Here is a 22559-nt window from a genome sequence, read left to right as displayed (position 1 = left end):
AAAGTCGTCACAAGCACCGTTAAAACAGCCTGACTGCTGCCTAGAATACAAATGGAGTGCTCTGTAGTCTGGCGTGCCTGTGGGAGTGCATTATGCAATGAAGGTCAAGTAGCCGGGGCTTGATGGACAGACAGAGGGCCTGATTGGATTAACATCGGAGAGGGGATCTGAAGGTGCGTTTCCTTCCTGCACATGCTGGAAATGTGATACATTCATTACGACAGGAACAAAACTTGAGTTGCTGAAGGATTGTATTGCAAGTTGTATTGCACCTGGTTAAATAAAGGTTTAAAAATAATAATAATAATAATAATTGGGAAGAAAAAAAGTGACTCTGATTTGCATACAGATGTAAGCCTAATGTACTCTTGCAGGATTAGAATATACTGTAAACATGATGACCGGTGAGAACTGGTTTATGTTGCATTTTCAAGACCCTGCTGATACTGTATCCTCCCCTTGCTGTAAGGCAGGAGCTGAAGTTACGAGAGGTGCTCCCGACACGGGGCTCGCCTTTGTCCTGTTGGCCTAGATGCCTTGTCACCGTGGAGATGATGAGAGGCGTACAGTAAACCTGGCGGTCTAAGGCGGCATGGGGCGGATGTGGCTCAGGAGGTAGAGCGGGTTTTGTAATGACTGCAGGGTTGGCGGTTCGAATCCCGTCTCCTCCTGACCACATGTCGAAGTGTCCTTGGGCAAGTCACTGAACCCCAAATTGCTCCCAATGAGCAGGTTAGCACCTTGCATTACAGCTGCCGCCATTGGTGTGTGAATATGTGTGTGAATGGGTGAATGAGAGGCCATTGTAAAGTGCTTTGAATAAAAACACTATATAAGTGCAGTCCATTTACCATTTACCATGGTCTGTCATATCAGCCGCCATTGAACCCTTTCAACTATTTCTGAAAGTCGCCCCCCCCCCTCTCTCTCTCTCTCTCCCTCTGTCTGACTGTTTCCATCACACACACTCATATTGATTATTCATACATTTACAGTTTTTTCCTAAGTGAACACCATGAATCAGGTGGTGCTCTTCTGCGCCGCCTAAAACCAGTGACTAAAACCAGTGACTAAAACCAATGACAAAAACCAGTGACTAAAACCAGTGACTAAAACCAGTGACACACACAGAGGATGGAAATACCACAGGCCTGGGGCCTCATTTATCAAAGAGCGTGTAAATTCAGGTGTAAAAGAGGGCGTACGACGAAAACGCGGAAAATGCCAAATGTAGCGTACGACGAGAATATTTACACGCTTTTCGGATCTATCAAAAATGTCGTACGCCATTTCCTGCACGAAAAATCCGACGCTGGCGGAGAAGAGAGCGTACGCGCACGCGCCCCGTGTTCCGCCCTCTCCACGCCCAAATCCAACCATATATGGTCAAAACTATGACAGCGCACAACGTGGATACCCCGGAAGGAACCGACATAATATAGCGTGGAGCATAGGACAGACAAATACGTTTATGGAAAAACGCGGAAAGAAGAGAAACTTTTCGGAGACGGAGGTGCATGTGCTTGTTGGTGAGGTCCACGCGAGGAAAGAAAATCATCTTCGGAAGGTAAGCTATTTGTACGAGCCTACATTTGTCTGATTGCTCCTACAGTTTAGGTAGCCTACTGTACGTTTCGTGCATCCTGTATGTGGCGTAGGCTACACGGACATGCTGTATTATGTGGCTGTGAGGAAAGCAAACATTCCACACATTCTGTGGTAGGCTATGATTGATTTAGGACCAAAAACAGGGAACGATAACACAGATGACCACTTCATAATGTTAGACCACATTAAACATTTTCCCCTCTGGGAAATTTAGACTCTCATCTAAATCACCCGGTAAATCACACTTAAGCATTTATTTGGCTGCCAACAGAAAAACATATCAATTGAATATGGCTACACAATAAAATGTTTAATGCATAATCAAGTTAACAGACAAACTCAAAGAAAATGACTGAAATTGTTTCTCCAGACTCTGACGTGGGGTGGGACTCAGAGGAGGGGGAGTCTGCAGTGGTCCTTGACCTGACGGTCGTGCCCCCGCCGGTTGCAGCCTCTACATCCAGCGCCACGACCTCCAGTGCCTCCACCTCCAGCGCACCGGCCTCCACCTCCAGTGCCATCTCCAGCGCCTCCGTCTCCGTCTCCACCGCCCACGCCTCCACCTCCGGCTGCCAGCGTCCCTGCCTCAAGGGTCCCTGAGGGCTGGGCTTCCTATCAGACGCTGTGCTGGAGGCTCATGACCCTAGAGGCCCAGAGGGAAATGGCAGAAGGGATTGGGGCAGTTGTGGGGCAGTTGTGCAGCAGTTGGTGGAGGTCACCACACTACACCACCAGAGCCAACAGGACATCCTCACTGCACTTCATTCCCTCACACATGCTGTCACGGACCTCACACTGTCACTCACTACCACACTCACGGACCTCACACAGTCACTCACTACCACACTCAAGGACCTCACACAGTCACTCACTACCACACTCACGGACCTCACACATTCACTCACAAACGCACTCACACACCTCACACAGTCACCCACCAACAGACAATAAAATGGTAGAAATGTGAACCTTACTTGTTTGTGTCTTCATAGCTGGCGCATGACCTCAGTGTGGGCCCTTTGGCCCCGCTGGTAAACCTCATGACGGGGAGGGGGCTGAGGGCTTGGGTCCTCATTTTGTGGTGGGGTCTTGACTGGTTCTCATTCTTATCAGCTTTGAATATACATCTTGGCAAACATAACAGAATGATGTACAAGGAGGGGACAGATACCTAGTGAAAGTACTATTGGTTGCTAGTAAAAAGACAATAATGAGGGCTTGGTATAAGGTGGAACCCCCAACCAAGGAGCAGTGGTGGGTGTTGTGGAGGAGATTTATGAGATTTATTTATGCATTGAGGATGCAGGAAGGAAAGTTTGAAGGGAGATGGGAAAATGGATGGATTATAGAAGGAAGTGTGATGATACCACTAATATTAAAATTGTCATATTTGAGTAAGAAAAAAAAGCTGCATGGATGGAAGTACCCATAAGCTGTTATTGTAAGTTTTTATGTTTTATTGTATTGTCGTTGTATGGATGGAAAATGCTAATAAAGATTAAAGTAAATAAGACAAAGAATATGTATCTTGGCTATGCACACACCAACAAGCCAGCCGTCACGCGCAGCGCCTGCCTCCAGTCTAGTCCCTACCCTGCTGTGCGCCAGGATGAATGAGTCATGCGTGGAGCCAGGCCACCGTGCCACTACACTTGTGATGAGCATGTCGGCGTCACATATGATTTGGGTATTTATAGTGTGCACATTTTAGCGATTCACATAGACGTATTCATTCACTGATGGTGCCCTTATGTGGGTGCAGTCGCCATCGCCGTCACCTCTTTGGAGTTCTATCTCGGCCAGTAGGCCGAGTAGCGCCGGATTCATTTAGGCTCGCATTACGCACAGGAGGACTGTCATTTATATGCTTACCAAACAGCAAACAGGTCCACATGATCACATATTACTGACAATCTAATTGGTCAATTATTGCCGTTTGATGGCATTAGGTGTGTGACATATAGCGCGGAAAGGTTTGGGACAGCGCATAGGTTCAGTTTGGGGAACAAATCCATATCGGACCATGAATGAGCCGGTTAGAGGACACGTCTAATCTTGCATTGCGATATATGTTTGTGCTGAATTGGGCTATTAGCCTACATGATTGTGCGTTCAGAAACTGTCGCTTCTCTCCATCAAACATTGAAATTCACCGACGCACCACCTGCGTCGCCAGTTTCCCCTGTGTTCAAAAAGGAAACCGTGTAAATGTGGAAACCGTGTAGAAAACCGTGTAAATCGGTAGGACAAGTTGAGAGGTGTCCTACAAAAGCGCGTAGAAAGGCGACTAAATTTTCGCCCTTTCGGCTTGATAAATCGCAATGTGGGGGGGGAAAATGGCGTACGCCTGAAATCGCGAAAAAGACCGTGTAAAATATGGCGTACCTCAATGATAAATGAGGCCCCTGTTGTTATTGCTGTTATTGTTATTGCTCATTGACACGTAGCATGGTTCTGTGCACGTCGCGCATCGCATGCCGTTCACATGGAAAAGAGGACTACAAAACCCACGTGCCGCTTGGTCCGCCAGGTCCCCACTGTTCCCTCTGGGAAGCTCTATAACCCGGGGGACGTGCTGATCAGGTGAGCGTCCTCCCCTCTGCCCTGCTCTTCCTGGCGCTCCCTGTGTGTGTGTGTGTCTCCAACCCCCTGATGCCGATGATGGCTTAAGGCCGAAACGCGTCCGTTCGCCCATTGAAACGTTAAAGACTACACTGTTTATCTCGTGAGTGCCGGTTCTCCTCTTTATCTACTGTATCTCCCTACCGGGCACCCGTGACTCTTCAGAGAAACCAGGAGTTGTGCGCACTCTCACAGTTCACTGTCTCCAGCACCCCTTCTCCTCCTCCTCCTCTCCTCCTCCTCTCCTCCTCCCCCTCCTCCCCCTCCTCCTCCTCCTCCTCCTCCTCCTCCTCCTCCTCGTCCTCCTCCGCGCTCAGCCAGCCCACAGGTGCTCCTGCTGTAGGCAGGGTGCATGCTGGGAGACGGATCGGCCCGCACTCGTCCCAGCGCTCAGACAAACGCCAGTTATTATTAACCGCTCTGCAGCTAAGAGGATTGCTTCCTGCGCTCCCGGCCTCCATGCGGTTATTTAAAGGGAGCTCGTCTCGCCGCCCACCGCTTTCCGCGGCTTTGGAGGAACAGAGAGGATACAGGGAGAGGGGTGGGGGAGAGAGAGAGACAGAGAGAGAGAGAGAGGGAGGGAGGGAGGGAGGGAGGGAGGGAGGGAGGGAGGGAGGGAGGGAGGGAGGGAGGGAGGGAGGGAGGGAGGGCAGACAGCCAGGGACGGAGGAAAGCAGAGGAGGGGTAGAGCTCTACCAGCGCGTTCTCTCCCCTCTCTCTCATCAGCTCAGCAGCAGTGCAGCGCGTCACCGGGGTCCGACAGCAGCCGATACCTGCTGGTCCCGCCGCCGCCACGGTACGCCGTCACAAGCGGGAAGTACCGTCGTCCTGTCCGGCCGCAGCCATGGCCAGCCAACAGGACTCCGGCTTCTTCGAGATCAGCATCAAGTCTCTGCTGAAATCCTGGAGCGGCAGTGAGTACTCCAGCACTGTGCACTGTTGTTGTTGTTGTTGTTGTTGTTTAGTCTTTGGACTGGGGGAGTGCTGCCAGAGTGCGTACATTCACCCCTGACTAGTGATGCACGTTAAGTTAGTCTCTCTGGCAATGGTCTGTTGTGACCTCTGGTGTTTTCTCTTTATATGGGCCTGTCATAGATTCTAAATAGCTCCCATTACGTGCCGGGCCACTGTAATAGGATTAGAGGAGGTTCAGCTCGGCTGCATGTACTCTGCTGTCCAGAGCTCAGCCCCACTAGCTTCCACTCCTATAAAGGCTATATGGCGGGGATGCTTTCATGCTTAAGCTGCTCTGATGTCATTTATGTCGCTTATGGAAACTCAGCACTGCAAGTTGCTCATCTCGTCTCGGGTGGCGCCCGTCTGTGGGCGGCGGTTGACGGTCGGGGCAGGATCTCGAGGGGGAGAGAATGGTGTGTGGATTGAGCCATGCTGCATTGCCGTCGGTCCTCTGCTGTTTTTGTTGTGACTCTGCAGGTTAACCTAGGAGGCCCCTTGGGGGATTGTTCTCAGTGATTGATGTGACCAGCTCATGCACACGAGCGCTAGGCCAGCACAGGACCTGTCTTTGTGACTCCCTCCCCCCCTTCAATGCCTCACTCCACCACTCATGTCCTAAAGATAGTCCTTTCCCAGCCAATCAGCTCACGAGAGTGTGGACAGGAGATTTCCGCTGATGTGGGGGCACACGACCAGAGAGTAAGCCGCACAGCTTCATCCTCAGTGGTTTTTTCTTCAGTAGCAAATTGAAAGTTATTCACTCCGACTTGCTCAGTAGCTAAGACGATTTAGCTCTTTGTCCTGCACCTGCAAGAACGTTTTTTTTCCCCAACAGAGATGTGTAGAATTTGTGTATAAATTGCCTCAAATGCTCTTTATCACAGCAAGCAGACCCTTGGCATGATGTCAGACTGCTAAAACGGGGCTGTTGTTCAAAATAGCTTGAGACTGAGGTTCATGCTTTTCAAAGGGAGGGTATGATTACCTCCTCTGCCCTCAGCTCACTATATCACTGTCCAAATTAATGTCGAGTCACTTTAACTTAGATCATGAAGCTGATAATGTGAATCAGTATTACAATGCTGCTGTACTCTTGTGTCTGTCTCATAGCCCTTACCTTCTAACGCTAAAGCACATTTCTGCTCCAGCATTTATAACACCTTGAGCTACTGTATCTCTGTTCTGATTTCAGTAAAGTAAGAAATAGCCCTTCTCCTTCCTGAGAAATCCCAGGCTATCTTTCAACATTGTTGAAGTTCTGAGGTGTTAATGAACAATGTAAACGGGATAGACCCTTGCCCTTCTTTTAATCTGTATCCCAGCTATTCACCCTGGGACATTTGTTTTTACAGTATATTGTTTCCCCCCACCCCCCCCCCCCCCCCCGCCCACGTCAATACTGACCGTCGATAAACAGTTATCTACTGGATCATCGGAGTGCAATGCCTTTTTACCCCCAGACCGAGAGAAAGGTCAGTACGTTGAGTACCGTAGATGATTGAAAGATCCCATCTATGCTAATGTTCTGATATTGTAAATGCACATTTCTTTAGACTACATTTTATCCCCAAAGGGTCAGAGGTCAGGCTTTGTGGGCGATCTGTCAAGTATCAACCCACCCCGTTTACAAAGGCTGCCTGGTTGTTTTCTCCACGGTCCCAGTATATGTACACAAACCCACGCTGTGTATGTAGGAGGGGGATAACTCTCCAGGGTTTTTACGTGCTTGTGTGTGTGTGTGTGTGTGGTGGTGGGGGGGGGGGGAGTGAGAGAGAGAGGCGTTGTTATTCTGGGTGTATTGTCCTCTGGGGAGCACCACCATGCTCAGATAGCGTTCAGCGCGTTCATTGCTGATGTAATGCCCGCTGCGCCTGAGCACGGCTCTTGTTTGCCGAGTCACATGTAGCGTCTCGGCTTCAGCGCAGCGGTCAGCGCTCAGAGCTAGAGAAAGGAGCGCTATCCACACTGGCAGCTTTCTTCTGCTCCCAACTGCTGAGGTCATGCAACATGAGACCTGTTAAGTCAGGCGAGATTTAACAAGCTCACGTTTCATTTACCAGTATTCATGTTTCGTTTTTTGACAGCTAAATCCAAATGCGTTTGGACTTTTTGCCCAGAGCTCTCTTCTGGGGAGTGTCCATTTTCTATTCGAGCTCCTGATCGTTTGATGTTTTTGTGTATTATTTTCATGCGCTGTGTGTTCACCGAAAGTTAGAGTCACTCTTCCGTATTGCATTGCAAAACGTGCTGTAGCTCAAGTGTCGGTGTGTGTAAAAGGACATCTATTAAACGTTGCCACCGCCCTCCCCCGCAGGGAGACAGGACTGTGCTGCTGGCTCAGCTGGATACAAAGTGCTGGTGTTTACCCTCCGAGTCCCATGCTCCAGGAACACGGAGGTGGGGTCGAGCCATGGGGGGAAAGGGGAGGGCCGGTCCGTCAGTATAGCGTGTACCCCGGGATAAATATAGTCACACAACTATGCCACCGTAGCATGTTAGACCTCGTCACTTGCGCCGTGCCTCGGCTAAAAATTCCCGCCTGACCTTCACTCTTGGAAGGCAGTGGCGGATCACAAGGCTGCAGAGAGCCGTAGAGTAAGCAGCACCGGACGACGTCTTGAGATCGCCGTGGCCGCAGACGACAACGCCCGAGTCGGACGTAGTTTTGTTGTTTTCTTAAACAGACTGCTGCTGTGGGTCTGGGTAACATGCCCCGGGGGACAGAGCCACGCGACACACAGGACATGGACGTCAGAGGACTGTACTAGTGCTTGACTCAGAACAGCCCGGGATACCATCGCCAACTTCCCCACTATGGACGGAATGGCCGTGTGCTGGAGTAAGGCCAGCGTCATCAGTTTTATCAAGGGCCTCGGTAGGTGTTGGGCGGTTCTGGGCGGGCGCTGGTGGGCTCAGACGGGCATGCACGCTGGGCATTCCTAATAGGGCATATCAGAACCGGCCATGTGCTGGAGCCGATTCAGAGCTGGCGGGGGGAGCTGACCTCTCAGCCTGACCCCCCTGCTGCCCCCCCCCCCCCTGGGCTGCTCTGGTGGAACAGCTCCCGCAGACCACCACACACACGCGGATGCGCTTGAATGTTGTTGTTTGAACTAATTGGTCACTGTTTCTCCTAGGTTCAAAGGTTCAGCCGTCTGGGTTGTCAGGCAATCAGCCGTAATACTGTTAGCGCATTGACTGTAAATGTCAGCGCCGAAAAGTGATTGTTTTGAATAACACTCGTCTAGGGATTCAGGGATTGTCTCACATGACATGTCGCCCCACCTCTGACCTCAGAGTGAATTGGTTTGGCTCCTGACAGTTACCATGCAGGACCAGGGGTTATAAATGAGCACAACATCCAATTCCAGTGGTCAGTGGACTGTCTTTGTGCCAGGTACTGTTAGAACCCGGCCTGGTAACGAGACTTCCTACAGTCATGATTACACACTCTTCTGTTAGAACCCGGCCTGGTAACGAGACTTCCTACAGTCATGATTACACACTCTTCTGTTAGAACCCGGCCTGGTAACGAGACTTCCTACAGGCATGATTACACACTCTGTCGTTTTTAGAGAACACATCTCCCAGTTCCCTCCGGCCAAAGACAGATAACCTTTTGATCGACCCTGCATGGTTAACCACAGCAGATCAATACTGGGAACAGGTTTCAGCATGTTCTGTACAGTATTTTGTGAAGTGAGATTAAAGCCGGGTTTTTAATGGTGGGATGGTAAGCAAAGAGCACGTACTATACAATATCTACAATATGGCTGTATAGTGCAAAGGCATGGAAGCGGCTGATTCCAGACGTAGATTAGTGCAGCCCACACAGAGATGAAATGCATGAGCGAGATAAGCTGCAGTGTCATGAAGGGTAGATTAGATGAGGACTTGGATTATACTGTATAACAGCTCTAGTCAGCGTCCACCACTCTGCAAATAACAGAGAGAGGGAAGAGACATCTATGTTTATAGAGCGCTCGCGTGCTCCCCAACAAGCATACTTTTCATTCTGATAGCACCTGGGAATTTTACCTCGACCAAACGTGCAGCCCAGAACATGATTCAAGTGTTGTTTGGCTGTGTTTGTCTTCAGTAGCTTAGTAACCAAATCGTTTCTTAAAGAGGAATGATTTACTGTGTGCTGCGCTATGACACGTAAAGTCAATGTAAGATGTGTAATTTCAGTGCCTTCATATCAAATCCATGTGTTAAAATTATACTTTATTAAAATTATACTCTCTCAGTAGTGGAGAGTGTCCCTGGATATTTTACGCAGCAAATTTACAACAGTTCAGAGAACTAGAAATGCAATACAGTTGACGCAATGTTAAATTAACATTCCATGCTACTAATTAGGCGCTTGTACACTGTCTCAGCTGTTTGTTGAAATATGCACCGTGGGCTAAACTTTAACTGGAGGTAAAGCCAGTTGTTTAGAGTTTTCTGGGCCGGGCCTGGCCATCACTAATGAAACAGACCTGAGTGGCTGTCACACTAGGCAAGAAAGGACAATGACATCTTGAAGAGAAAATGAAAAGTTATTGGTCAAACCAGGGTGTTTTCATATCTGTAGCCATTCTGAAAGTCTGACGGTCAGATCAGCAGCAGTAATTGGAGCGTGTTGCGTTAGTAAAGAAAGGACGGTCTGTTTGGAGACTATCCGAAATATCTCTTCTTTCATAAAGCAAGAAGGCAATCGAATATGAACACAGCTGCAAACCTGTGAACTGGTAAATCTGCTTTCCTTTCTAACTGTGCTTGTTTGTGGTGCACCTCCAGCCTCGCCCGTAGGGAACGGATACAGCAAGCCCCCCGTCCCCCCCGTCTGCTGCACCCAGGGAGAGAAGGGCCCCCCGGCCATGATGCCCATCAGCATCGACCCGGAGAGCAAGCCGGGCGAATACGTCCTCAAGAGCCTCTTCGCCAACTTCACCACGCTGTCCGAGCGCAAAATACGCATCATCATGGCAGAGCCTCTGGTGAGTCAGCAAAGACACAAGATGCCTGTCATGGAGCATGTTGTCTGTCATATGCGTTTAACTTCATGATGACATCCTGTAGATAGTGATTGCATGTCTTTTGCGTTGGCTGTTGATTTGTGCTACAGAATAACAGATCCTCTTTACAGAGGTTGTCTTGGTTGGTGACCAGGGCAAGTGACGGTCATGACATTGATGTGGCCTCAGGAAAGTCAGGCTGGGAGCCAAGCCTGGACTCATGGAGACAGCGGCACAGCTGTGTGCTACGCTGGTTTGCGTGAGGCTAATGCTCTTAGAGAAGTATAGCCACTGTCTATTCAATGAGGGTCAGTGTCAGGGAACCCACATAATGTGTGTTCCAATGTCCTAAAGCAGGAACCATACTTCTGATGTACTGCAAACCTACAGTGTGGCCTTTGGTAGCTACCTTCATGCACAGCTTACTGGTCTTCTGACACAGGACACCGCCAGTGCTTCCACTGACTCTGTGACTCAAGATTGAAGATTCCTTTTATTTGTCACATGTTCTTTAGTGTAGTCACAGTGAAATGTTGCTGCCGTCTCCAAGATTATGCTCGATATATATATTAATACTCCATTTCCAAATTACTAATATACACAAGTTAAAATTTACAGATTACAAAAATGACAGCATTTACAAATGGACACAAATTACTCGATAAGTACCTTTCTACTCCTATTTTTAGCCAGAGGCAAATGTGTCCTGTACAGCTCCTCCGCTGAGAAAACCCTCAGAAGTCCACGCCTGTGATGCGTGACTGTGAGCACCAGAGGCATTTTTCTCAGCTGAAGACATTATGTTGGAAGGGAAGTTCTTAAATGCCATGTCATGTTTAATTGCTTTCAGATGAGGGGCCTGGCAGTCATGTCTTTATTGACAGTGTCATTAGTCACAGAACCAGCCCCGGAACACGGAGTGAATGTTCCGGTCTGTACCCAAACTAGATGCCCCGGAGCTAGAGACTTATTTGTCTTTGTTTCCCATGGGAAAACACTGCTAAACAGGGCCTGTTACCAACGCTACTGTAGTCAGCTTGACAGTAGCCAGTTTTTAATCATATATATGAATCAAATATATTTATTAAAATATATTTACCTTTATTTAACCAGGTTAGTCTAATTGAGATTAACGAAATCTCTTTTCAATTAATCTCTGTATGAATATCCAGTACACTTACAGAATACAGTGTACCTCTTTACTCCATTACTGGATACTTAATATCTTTCATAACGGTTATTTATTAAAGGATTTAGGCTTCCTATGTTACCAGGACTATGTACTGTACTGCACCAATCCAGAATGACGGTACTTTGTGCTTTATCATGGTTATTGGCACGCAGCGTTGCCAGATGTACGATAATTATCGTATTTGTACGATAATTTTGCCCTCTGTACGATGTACGATCAATATGCCAAAAATCCCATCATATACGATAATTTGATCATTTTGATCAACTGATCACTTAATTGTAATCAGTTTAGTCACTCATTTCTCGAGTCCCCACAAGATCAGGATATAGGGTAACCTCTGCCCCGTGGAGGACTAGCAGACGTTAGTGGGATGGTGGGGTCAGCCAAAGGTAGTGGGGAAGATGGTGGGGTCGGCAAAATAGTTCCGGTTCAAATGTAACCGTTGTTTCAACATTTTGTTTGCAAATAGCCTACATTTGGTCCCTACTGAGACCAAATGAGATTAAACCATGAGCTTTTCATGTGCCCTGTCCATTTCCATTGTAAAGCAATTTGAGTCAGACAAAAATATCGATCTAGCTCAATACTTGAGCAATCAGTGACACTATGGTCTCAATGTTTCAGGTTCATGTTGCCGCAAATAGGGCTAAATGTTAAAAATAGCACAGATTGCTACACTCTTGGACAGAATCAGATATGTAGGCTGTAGGCTACCCCATCAACAGCCACATGACAGAACACAGCCACAGACAACAACTCAGAGGTGGAGCTTGAACCCAGTTAATAAGCCTACAGTAGCTGAAGGCCAAAACTGTTTTCATGCAGATTATGAACAAGCTTCCAGTCATGGCTAGATGTCATAACTTGATGCGTCAGAGAGGAACATAGAAAGTATGAGCTTATGCGTGAGAATGGTTTTATGAGGCTAAAAAAGATCTCATCCAGTACATAGCCTGTGTTTTTTTAATTGGCACATTTATGCCTTTTTCTCATGGTTATGACTTGTGTACGATAATGTTCCTCAAAATACAATAATATTAGGCCCCTGGTTAGATACTTCAACATTTTTCATCTGGCAACGCTGTTGGTGAAAGCAGTAACACATGAGAGGTAGTGCTTTATGGTGGTTATTGGCTCGGCTGGGCTGCCGACGCCCTGCTCAGCCATGCCAGCACGATCAAGCATCTCGAGTGTGCTATTTTAATGTGCTTTTATACAACAGCACTGCACACTTGTCAAATATTGTTTTGAAAAATATGGATTTGTAGTGTTCAATTTCGCTAAACTGCGTTGCTTCCAGTTCTCCGAAATCCACAATACTCTCCCTATAAGCAACTTAATGCCAGCTGGACTGGTCCACAACACGTAAACAGACCAAGCAAGCTAACAAGCTAGAGGCTAATATAAACTTTATAAAAGAATGTCCCAAAGTGTCTGTCCCCTTCCAACAGCAAAAAAAAGATCCATTCCAGTTTTAGTTTGTTTATTCTGCACAATCCCTTTCATGTTCTGATACAATGTATCAAAACGGAGTGATACTTTAACTGTAGGTTACCTGTGATTTACCCGTTAGTATATTGTGGTTATTGGCTCGGCTCTGAATGCCTCTTGGCATTCACAATGCGCGGTTGGAACTAGCTGTTGTATTAGGATTTATACATCTTTCAGATACATATCTTCTGGATAGAGAGGTTGAAAGGGAGAGATCTACTGTGCGAACTGAACATGCTGATCAGATTTCACAACATCGATCCCTCCACTGAAACATGTGAACAGGTGTGAGTGATGCCTGCAGCTTCTCGTTACACTTTTATGGGGAACTCTAAGGAGTATCTTCTTACTACAGGATTTTATCAAAGCCAAGATTTACAGTATGGAATTGTATTCACTTCCCAGCAGAAGACAACCCCCACCTGGTCATTTGAGTGATAAATTGTTACAGTATCTGGAGATGTTTGGCAGTTTTGAATAGTGTCATGTTATTTACTTGTCAGGTCTTACTGTCTGGTACGTAACTGAGTATCCAATTGTGACTCTCGGATAAAGTCTAGCTAAACTGGAAGAACAGCAGTCAGTATGAGCTTTGGATATGATTTTGTGGAGCAGGATTCTGAGCATGTCGGGGGGGGGGGGGAGTCGGGGAGGGGGGGGGGGGGGCTGGAACACACAACAGCTGTCAGGAATACTCATGGACAGTCAAAGGGGGAAGAGCCGGGGCTAATGCAGTGAGCAGCCTGTGACCACTAGTTCCCAGACTAATATCCTACAAAATCCCCACAGAAAAATCAACTGAAAACGACACTTAAATCCACATTACCAACAGGAACATGAGACTCGCAAAACAGACAGCGCATTCACTGGTGGTTATTGGCTACATAGTGCTCAAAGTGGATTTAAAGTTCATTCTGGGAGGCTCTATTGGACGCCTCTCTGAGTGATCTGAGTCTGTCTGATGTGCTGCCCGAGCTGAGTGCAGAGCAGGGAAGGGCTCCGGTCTCGTTAGGGTGGTTGCAGTGCGAGCGTGCCGGGAAAGGCTCCAGTGTTGGGGAAGGGTTTGAGAAGGAGCTGTTAGTTATGGCGTTGGCTCCACAGGGAAGTGTTAATTGCCACATAGAAAGTGTCCCATCCTCTATCCTCTGTGACCCTCTCTCTGCAGGGGGCATGACTCTTCCTTTGCTTGTCCTCTCCATGGAAGACAGATTGACTGATTCACTGTCTTTATTTCCAGTTATTGACATTCAATTGTCCCTCATGCCCTTATAGAATCAGAGTCATAAATCATTTGCTTAAATACTTGACCTTTTATTTTATAGTCAGACTCATTTTTCAGTCAAGAGTGTATTAAAATGGTGAGGTGCAGTTGTTTAATCGTTCATCTTGTAAGACAAAACCGATATCATGTTGAACTAGAAAGAAGAAATGGTGCTCAGAGAGCACAGACCTCTGCCCCTCCGCATTTCGTGGCTCTGTGCACGTCAAAATTGAAAGGGTTCTAAATTGGCCCGTGCTACACCCCTCCACTGATTTTCATGAAAAGAGGTCTGGTCGTTTTTGCGTAATCCTAATCCAAAAAATTAATGAAGGTGAATAGCCGGCCCAGCCGTGCTTGGGTGGCTCGTGGACCCGCCCCTTGATTCAGATTCGCTCCAAAGTTTAATGAGTTCAAAGTAGTTTTTCCATAATCCTACTTACAAACAAACAAACAAACCAAAAAACGGCTTGTGGACCCACCCCGTGATTTGGATCCACTCCAAAATTTAATGAGTTCTAAATTGACCCATGCTACACCCCTCCACCGAGTTTCATGAAAATTGGTAAGGTCGTTTTTTCCCGGTCCAAAAAATGAATGCCGGTGAATGGCCGGCCCTGTTTGGTGGCTCATGGACCCGCCCCGGGATTCGGATCCGCTCCAAAATGTAACGGGTTCTAGGTTTGCCCATGCTACACCCTTCCACCGAGTTTCGTGAAAATCACTGTGGTAGTTTTTGTGCAATTCTGCTGACAGACGAACAGATGGACGGACAGACACACGCCAGCGAAAACATTACCTCTCGCCCTGCGTTGTCGCTGGGGTGGAGGTAAACACAAAGAGCCTGAAGCACCAGCCCACACTACGTCAGATTCAGACACATGACTGAGAGAGAGGAGGGACAGCAGAGATACACCTGGAAGTCAAGACTCAACACTGGGCAAAATACCATTCCTCCATTTGGATGGAACACTTCTTCCCTGAGATATGAATAATTCGTTCATCGTTCATTTTTTTTCCCCCGGTGGATGATCACATACGTATTGTGTTCTGTGTGTTGGTTACAGTCGTGCAGGTGTGTTATAAAAGGTTTGGAGAGATACAGTTGTCAGCCCATGTATTTTGATAAGTACGTTTAGCAATTAGCCCATTCCTCTTATTTGCTGCTCCACTACATTTGCTGGTAGAATGAGCTCCTCATTAAAAAGATATGAAATACATTAATACTGAGAGACAATGCCGTAAATCATAGGAATGTACAGTTCCACCAAAAACATAGGCAGACATTATCAGGAGGAGAGACTAAAACGTGTCCCCTGGTTGAGCAGAGGACTGGGCGGATTACGGCCCCGGGCTCTAATGGAGGCATTATCCCTCATGATTAAAGAGCGTAGTGATGTGGGCCATCATTAATGTCCTATCTCTCATGTCTGACAGGAGCTGCCCAGGTCTTAGATTGACTGATGGCACTCTCATTAATGCTCGCTTATAAGTTAGGCTCCAAAAATACTCACACATTACAGACTGTCAGAGGGCTAGAATTATGAGCTAAACTTCAGTGAACTGTATTAACCTTTTTGTATTTCTCTTTTTGTATTTCCAGGAGAAACCATTAACAAAATCTCTACAGAGGGGTGAGGATCCTCAGTTTGACCAAGTGAGTCGCAGTTGAATGAATAGAGATTACGAACGGAGTGATGTAATAGATGTCATTACACTGCCAGATGTCACGATGACACAAATAAGTGAGAGCATATTGTCTGGCCACCGTTAGATAACTCATAAACTGGCGTCATTTTTGTCCGTAAACTACAAATTTACAGCGTTACACACGGAAGCATTGGGATTCGATATCCTATCAAACCCCAAACTCGCCTTAGTACAACAGAGGTGTATTTTCACATCATATGTGTCGAGCGGTCTGACGGTCTGTTGCTGTAGCTAGTGCGGGCAGGCTGCCGGCTGAAAGCCCCGCTCACATCCAGAGAGGTCCCTCGGTGCCGGTCCAGGGGCGGAGTGTTGACTTAGCCAGCGTCACCGCGACTCTGCGCTAGCCTAGGTGTGTGCTGCAGATCGGCGGGCCTGCAGAGAGGGTCCTTTCACCGCCACAGGCCGGCGTTTGTCCCGCCGACGAGGCCATTCAGCAACAGCACAGAGCCGGGATTCTTCTCCCGCTCCGGGCTGAATGAAGGGCTCGCTGTGTTCCCCCCTGGTCACCCCGGCCACACTCTCCTCCCTTCCTGTGTGCTCTGAGCAGGGCCCTGCCTGTCCTGCTTTTCCTTCCTCCCCGCTCCCTCCCTCCCTCCCCGCCTCCCCGCTGGCCCCTCATCTCGCCTGGGTGTCTCAGTGGACCCTCTCCACCCAGCCTCTTCACCCAGGGCCCATATCATACAGCCACAGTGTGTTCTGCAAACACATTAAAGGACATGGGGCTTTATATGCAATGCAATCAAATCAAATCAAACTTTATTTGTATAGCGCATTTCATACACAGAGGTAACACAATGCGCTTTACAGAGAGTAATGGGAGGGGGGGGGTGGGCATAGGTCCCACCCAAACATATTCCAGAGGGAAGCAAAAAAACAGTTTCACCCGGGGGGCCAGAAAAGTGAGCTGTAAAAATCCTTCCCTGACGTCTCTCAACGAGACGATCGAGCAAGCTCCTGGAAAATGTTTGTCTATTGGCTAAGAACATATACAGAGCAGTAAACATGGGCTAAATACTTCATAAGAGAGACATGACTAACAAGAGAGTGCACAAATAGGTACAGAGAAGTTGCCTACATGGTCGGCCATTATGTGCTAGCTCTCCCTGTAGTCTCTAATATGATATTTAAGGGGATCATATAACAAAGCACAGTAAGCACTTAGCAGAACAGGCTCATAGAGAATGACGCAAAGCAGAGGTGGGGATGAAATGCAATTTAACAACAATATAGCAATATAACCATATGCAATATAACATTATGAATATGTTTGCGTATCGTTTGATTTTCATTTCAGTTGATGACCACCATGAGTTCTCTGGCTGAGTACTGTCTCCCCTCCATCCTGCGGACCCTGTTTGATTGGTACAAGAGACAGAACGGCCTGGAGGAAGAGTCACACGAGTACAGACCCAGAGCCAACACAAAGTCCAAAAAGTGAGCTATGTTTCAGTCTGTTAACAACATAACACGTACAGTAATATGACTAATGATTAGGAAACAGTGATAACCTTGTGTCTGAATCAAACCCAGACTTGTTGAACTCTCTCTCTCTCTCTTCCAGTGATGAGCAGCAGAGGGATTATCTACTTGAAAGGAGGGATTTGGCCATAGACTTCATCTTCTCTCTCGTACTTATAGAAGTTTTAAAACAGGTGACTGACTCTTCACAGATATCCTGTGTGCTTTGGTTAGGCTAGTCTCAGACAATAACAACATTGGTGTGTCATACTGTATACATAGTTTTTGTGGTAAACAAAACATGATCATTCGTAACAAAAAATGCATCAAGGTTTTTAGTCGCAGGCTCAAAACTACAACGATCCTCCCTCTTAAGCACCTATTGCATTTTGATTGCTATTCTTGCACTTTGCCTTCAGCACTAGATTATGCTCTTGTTTTAGAAAGGAGATGCATTTGTGAGTTCTGGCAAGTAGTAGTACATTGGCTTTTCCTATGTTAAATGCAATTATTGTTAGTAGCTTTTGCTAAGTGACTGTAATGTAATGTAATGTAAAGGTTACCATTCACTATAGTGGTCATTAGATGGTTCCCTGGAGCGTTGTGAGAGGTGACAGGCTCTGAGACGTAGAATGATGACCAGCGTCTTCTCAGCGTCGTGACTAGTTCTTTCTCTCTGACCAGATGCCGCTCCACCCTGTCCTGGACAGTTTGGTCAGTGAAGTCATTAACTTGGCCTTTAAGCACTTTAGACACAAAGAGGGGTAAGACTCTGTTTTTTCTTCACAATATTTTTTTTTCTCTGTAGACTAGACTCTGTTTATTCCTTAAGTGACTTGACTGTGTTCTTTCACAGATACCATGGTCCTAACACTGGCAACATGCATGTTGTAGCTGACCTCTATGCAGAGGTTATAGGGGTCTTAGCCCAGGCCAAGTAAGTCAAGTTTCAGAATCGGAATCAGAATTTGTTTATTGCCATGCAGTTTTTTCAACATACTGTACAAGAAATTTGCATTCGGTTGTGGTGCATATCATGGAGACAACATTGGACAGGGTGCAGGGACGAGACAGGATACGGCAAAAAGCGTCAATTTATTCAGCTTTGACCATATAGTATGTTCCCCAAATACCTTTTTGGACACATTTCTCATTTTAAATGACTACCGGTTGTTTCAGTAAATGGTCTGTTGTAGTACGTATACTATAGTAGAGTCTGACAAGGCCTTTTCATGCTCCCATTCTTAACGCGTTTACTTGAGACTCTTCTGGTGGAAGAGACTGCCTGAGACTCGCGTAAATCTCAAGAGGTGTTTTGGACAAGTCCCTTTCCCACCAAACTAGGACTGGAAATTGGTGTCTGTTTATTTGAAGTTTCCAGATCATTGCTGCAAGGAACAACCCCTTAAAATAGAGATATGGTTGTCAGCACCTAGCTGTGGTGCCCACTCTCCAAACTGTCTGTGTCTTTCGAATAGGAGATGCTACACGGATATGCTTATACAGAGGTCTCGGGGCTGTTTAGAGCTTAATTGGCACTGTTAAGAGCAGGCGTAAGTGTACAGAGTCATCATCAATCAGAAAAAATCTTAAAATATGGATAGAAGGAATGCACTGAGAGAAGTACATCATACTTACAGTAAATTAATTTGAATGAATGAGTAGATGTCACTGTAGTTTGTGATTGTTGGCGTGTGGATAATCTCTGCATGTGTGGCCAAGTGCAACTCAGACTAGCTCCCAGCAGAAGCACATGTATTTAGGTTCGATCTGCAGGGTGCCAGTAATTTGGGGAAAGGGCAGCCATGGACATGTGAGCCCCCATGACAAATGGCCCTCTAAATTTAGGACCTAAAAAGAATCCCATGTCTGAATCAGTTCGCAGTTTAAGGATCAAATGATATGATGGTCACGCCACTTAAACAGCTTGTTTCCCACGGCCATCTGACTCATCAACAAGGCTTGTTCCCCCCCGTGATGCCCCCCCACACTGATTCTATACCCCTGCACCACTTGCACACAACCTCTGATTGCTCCACATACCTTAACAGCACACACACTGTACATACACTCACCACACCACATTCTGTATATAGTATGTATACTGTAAACTCCCCCTTCATTTTTATTTTTAACAGTATATCGTAATTTATACATTGCACTGTATTTTGTTGCACAGTTTTTGTATTTGCACTGTTTTTTGTACTGTTTTGCACTGGAATGTCTTTGCACTGTCCTGTCCTGTCCTGCACCCTGTCCTGTGTCGTCTGCAACAGCGTATTCCTTAACCCTAGTCAGACTCCTAGTATGTGTGAACCATATACATGGCAATAAACAGATCTTGAGTCTTGAGTCTTATCTTTGAATTTGTATAGCTTAAAGTTAATTAACGAGCAGACCTCACGTCTAACAAGCTCCCTCTGAACACTCTGCTCCACCTCAGGTTTCCTGCTGTGAAGAAGAAGTTTCTGACCGAGCTAAAGGAGTTGCGACAGAAAGAGCAGAGTCCTTATGTGGTCCAGAGCACCATCAGTCTCATTATGGGGGTCAAGTTCTTCCGCATTAAGATGTATCCCGTGGAGGATTTTGAAGCCTCTTTTCAGTTCCTGCAGGTAAATGGAGCTGACAGCTCCTTCCTTATTACAGACCGAGTGTACCGGCTCTCTCTCTTGGATTTTTGTGCGGGCCAGTGTGTGGCCTCACTGCACTTTTGCTCTCCTGGTGTGTAGAATTGATTCCAGTGTCTATTATGGATGGATTCTGTGTTAAGCAAGTGCCCCTCCTCGTCTCGTTGAGAGAGGTCAGGGAAGAATTTTTACAGCTCACTTTTCTGGCCCCCGGTTGAAACTGTTTTTTTGCTTCCCTCTGGAATATGTAGGGGTGGGACCTATGCCCACCTCCCTTGTTCTCTGTAAAGCGCATTGTGTTGCCTCTGTGTATGAAATGTGCTATACTGTACAAATAAAGTTTGATTTGATTTGATTTGACTCCTTGTTACAGGAGTGCGCCCAGTACTTCCTGGAAGTGAAGGACAAGGACGTAAAGCACGCCCTGGCCGGTCTCTTTGTGGAAATTCTAGTTCCAGTCGCTGCAGTAAGTGACACGACGGAATCGATGTTTCCAGCGAAAAGTGTGAAAGATGAAGCAGTGGCTCATGGGTTAAGACGCATACCACATTATAGCTAGTCCTTATCGCAGCGGGTTTGAATCCGGCCTGGGTCCTGTGCTGCATGTCCTCCCCTCTTTCTCTCTCTCTTTTTCTCCCACCTTTCCTGTCACTCTACACTGTCATATATATATATATAATAAAGCACAAATGCCCCGAAAAATATCTTAAAGAAAGATGAAACACTAATGTTTTTGTCTTCCTCGGTTGGGCATCATTGCTCTGTTCCGTCCGCAGGCCGTGAAGAACGAGGTGAACGTTCCGTGCCTGAGGAACTTTGTGGAGAGCTTGTACGACACGACCCTGGACCTGTCCTCCAGAAAGAAGCACTCACTGGTGAGTCACCCTGCCGAGAGATGACACAGGATTTTGGCTTGTTGTGTTCGCGCTCTCCCATAGTCACCGGCCTCTGGAACGCAGTTACATAGCTTAGATGCCTGTGGTGTGTGACTGTTCAGGCATTTCAAGGTCAGTCTTGTATAATGTTCCCTCCCCCTTGTTGATTCTCTCCTCACTGACAGTTCACTAGGGAGGACAAAAAGTTACTGTACCGTGTCCCTTCTGAGGTCCACCCTGTCTGTGCTTATATCACCGTGGCAGTTTACAGTGGGATTGAGAGATAACAGCACTCACGGAAAAGCTCAGAAGCTTTCCTTCACAGTACCGTAGGCCTGCATGCCATTGAAGCGGTGATGGTGACTGCAGATACAGTAGTATCACATGCGTACTGTACGGCTTCACACTGACCTGAAACCTCTCACACAGGCCCTGTACCCTCTCGTGACGTGTCTCCTGTGTGTGAGCCAGAAACAGTTCTTCCTCAACAGATGGCACGTTTTCCTCAACAACTGCCTCTCCAACCTCAAGGTAGCATGACAAAGACATCACCATCAGTCATGAACACAGCACGTTGTTTTTGTCTTTCAATGTCTCTCCGAACGGTTCTTGGATCTGGCTTTCGTCAATGTGATACTGTGGTGTGACAGCTGCAGAAAAGATGGACGCCAGATAATATGTCAGTCTCAATGTTGTCTGTCAGAGTTGGTCCAGAGTTGCTAACCCAATTTAAAAGCCATTATGGTTTTTATATCTACATACTGTACACAACGAGAATAATCTAGGCCTGAGGCAGCTTTTACCCAGACTATCACTGTCTGTTTCATTACTTTATAGCACTACATGCAGTTTGTATTTTTTAAATGCATTTCCATTTAAGTGAGTGACTAACGCGGGTTTCTCTTCACAGAGTAAAGACCCCAAAATGGCGCGTGTTGCACTGGAGTCCTTGTATCGCCTGCTGTGGGTCTACATGATCCGGATCAAATGTGAGAGCAACACTGCAACCCAGGGGTAAATATCCATCCATCCATCCATCCATCCATCCATCCATCCATCCATCCATCCATCCATCCATCCATCCACATCCATCCATCCATCCATCCATCCATCCATCTCGTACGGCTCTAGCTACAGTAAGATGTTTGCCACGTAGCAGCAGCTTTGCCCATGACCTCTCGTCACAAGTCAAACCCACTCCCCAGGGACCGGTATAGAGCAGGACCCACAGGAAGCTTGTTTATGAAATCCTGCCAACTCATGAATAGTATCTTTCTTGGTTTAACTGGAGAGCAAAACCTTGTTTTTGCACTTTGCACATTTCTCCAAATTTGCTCTCCTACTCCCTCACCTTGATATGTGGCTTGCTTGGCTATTGGCTCTGTTCCTGTCATAAAGTAACGGGTAGGTTCTGTAAACAAGCAGCTCATTACAGAGGTTAAAGCTGTCCTCTTTGTGCTGGCTAATTGCTGTGTGTGCTGACAGCAGCTGCGAGGAATGCGGGGTGTGGCAGATGAGGGCGGAGTCAATGACTCCACTGGGAGTTCAAGCTTCCTGTTGGAAAAGGTGCCCTACCCACCCAACAGTATTGGGTCTTAATGCCCAGGCACGAGAACCTGTTTCAGAATCAGAATCCGTTCATTGCCAACATTCTAGGAATTAGCTTTGGTCAATGGTGCATAACACTGATGGAGACAACATTAGACAGGGTGCAGGGACAAGACAGGACAGTGCAAAGACAGGACAGTGCAAATG

At 46.9% G+C, this 22559-nt stretch overlaps 1 protein-coding gene across 1 annotated transcript in view; it reads left to right on the top strand.

The window, feature by feature from the left end:
• The first annotated feature begins 7792 nt into the window (after positions 1-7792).
• frya (furry homolog a) overlaps positions 7793-22559 on the top strand; it is a 54498-nt gene continuing 39731 nt past the window's right edge. Inside the window, exons 1-12 of the mRNA XM_084447642.1 lie at positions 7793-8062; positions 9973-10172; positions 15738-15791; positions 17139-17278; positions 17406-17496; positions 17987-18066; positions 18159-18239; positions 19746-19914; positions 20303-20395; positions 20706-20804; positions 21234-21335; positions 21715-21818. Of these exons, the coding sequence (XP_084303768.1) occupies positions 8002-8062; positions 9973-10172; positions 15738-15791; positions 17139-17278; positions 17406-17496; positions 17987-18066; positions 18159-18239; positions 19746-19914; positions 20303-20395; positions 20706-20804; positions 21234-21335; positions 21715-21818 (1274 nt within the window). The 5' untranslated portion in view covers positions 7793-8001. The remainder of the gene's footprint in view (positions 8063-9972; positions 10173-15737; positions 15792-17138; positions 17279-17405; positions 17497-17986; positions 18067-18158; positions 18240-19745; positions 19915-20302; positions 20396-20705; positions 20805-21233; positions 21336-21714; positions 21819-22559) is intronic.

The sequence above is a fragment of the Borostomias antarcticus genome (assembly GCF_949987555.1).
Source record: "Borostomias antarcticus genome assembly, chromosome: 1".
NCBI classification, from domain to species: domain Eukaryota; kingdom Metazoa; phylum Chordata; class Actinopteri; order Stomiiformes; family Stomiidae; genus Borostomias; species Borostomias antarcticus.
Note: the sequence above shows the minus strand (reverse complement) of the source record. Positions and strands in the feature narration are given on the sequence as shown.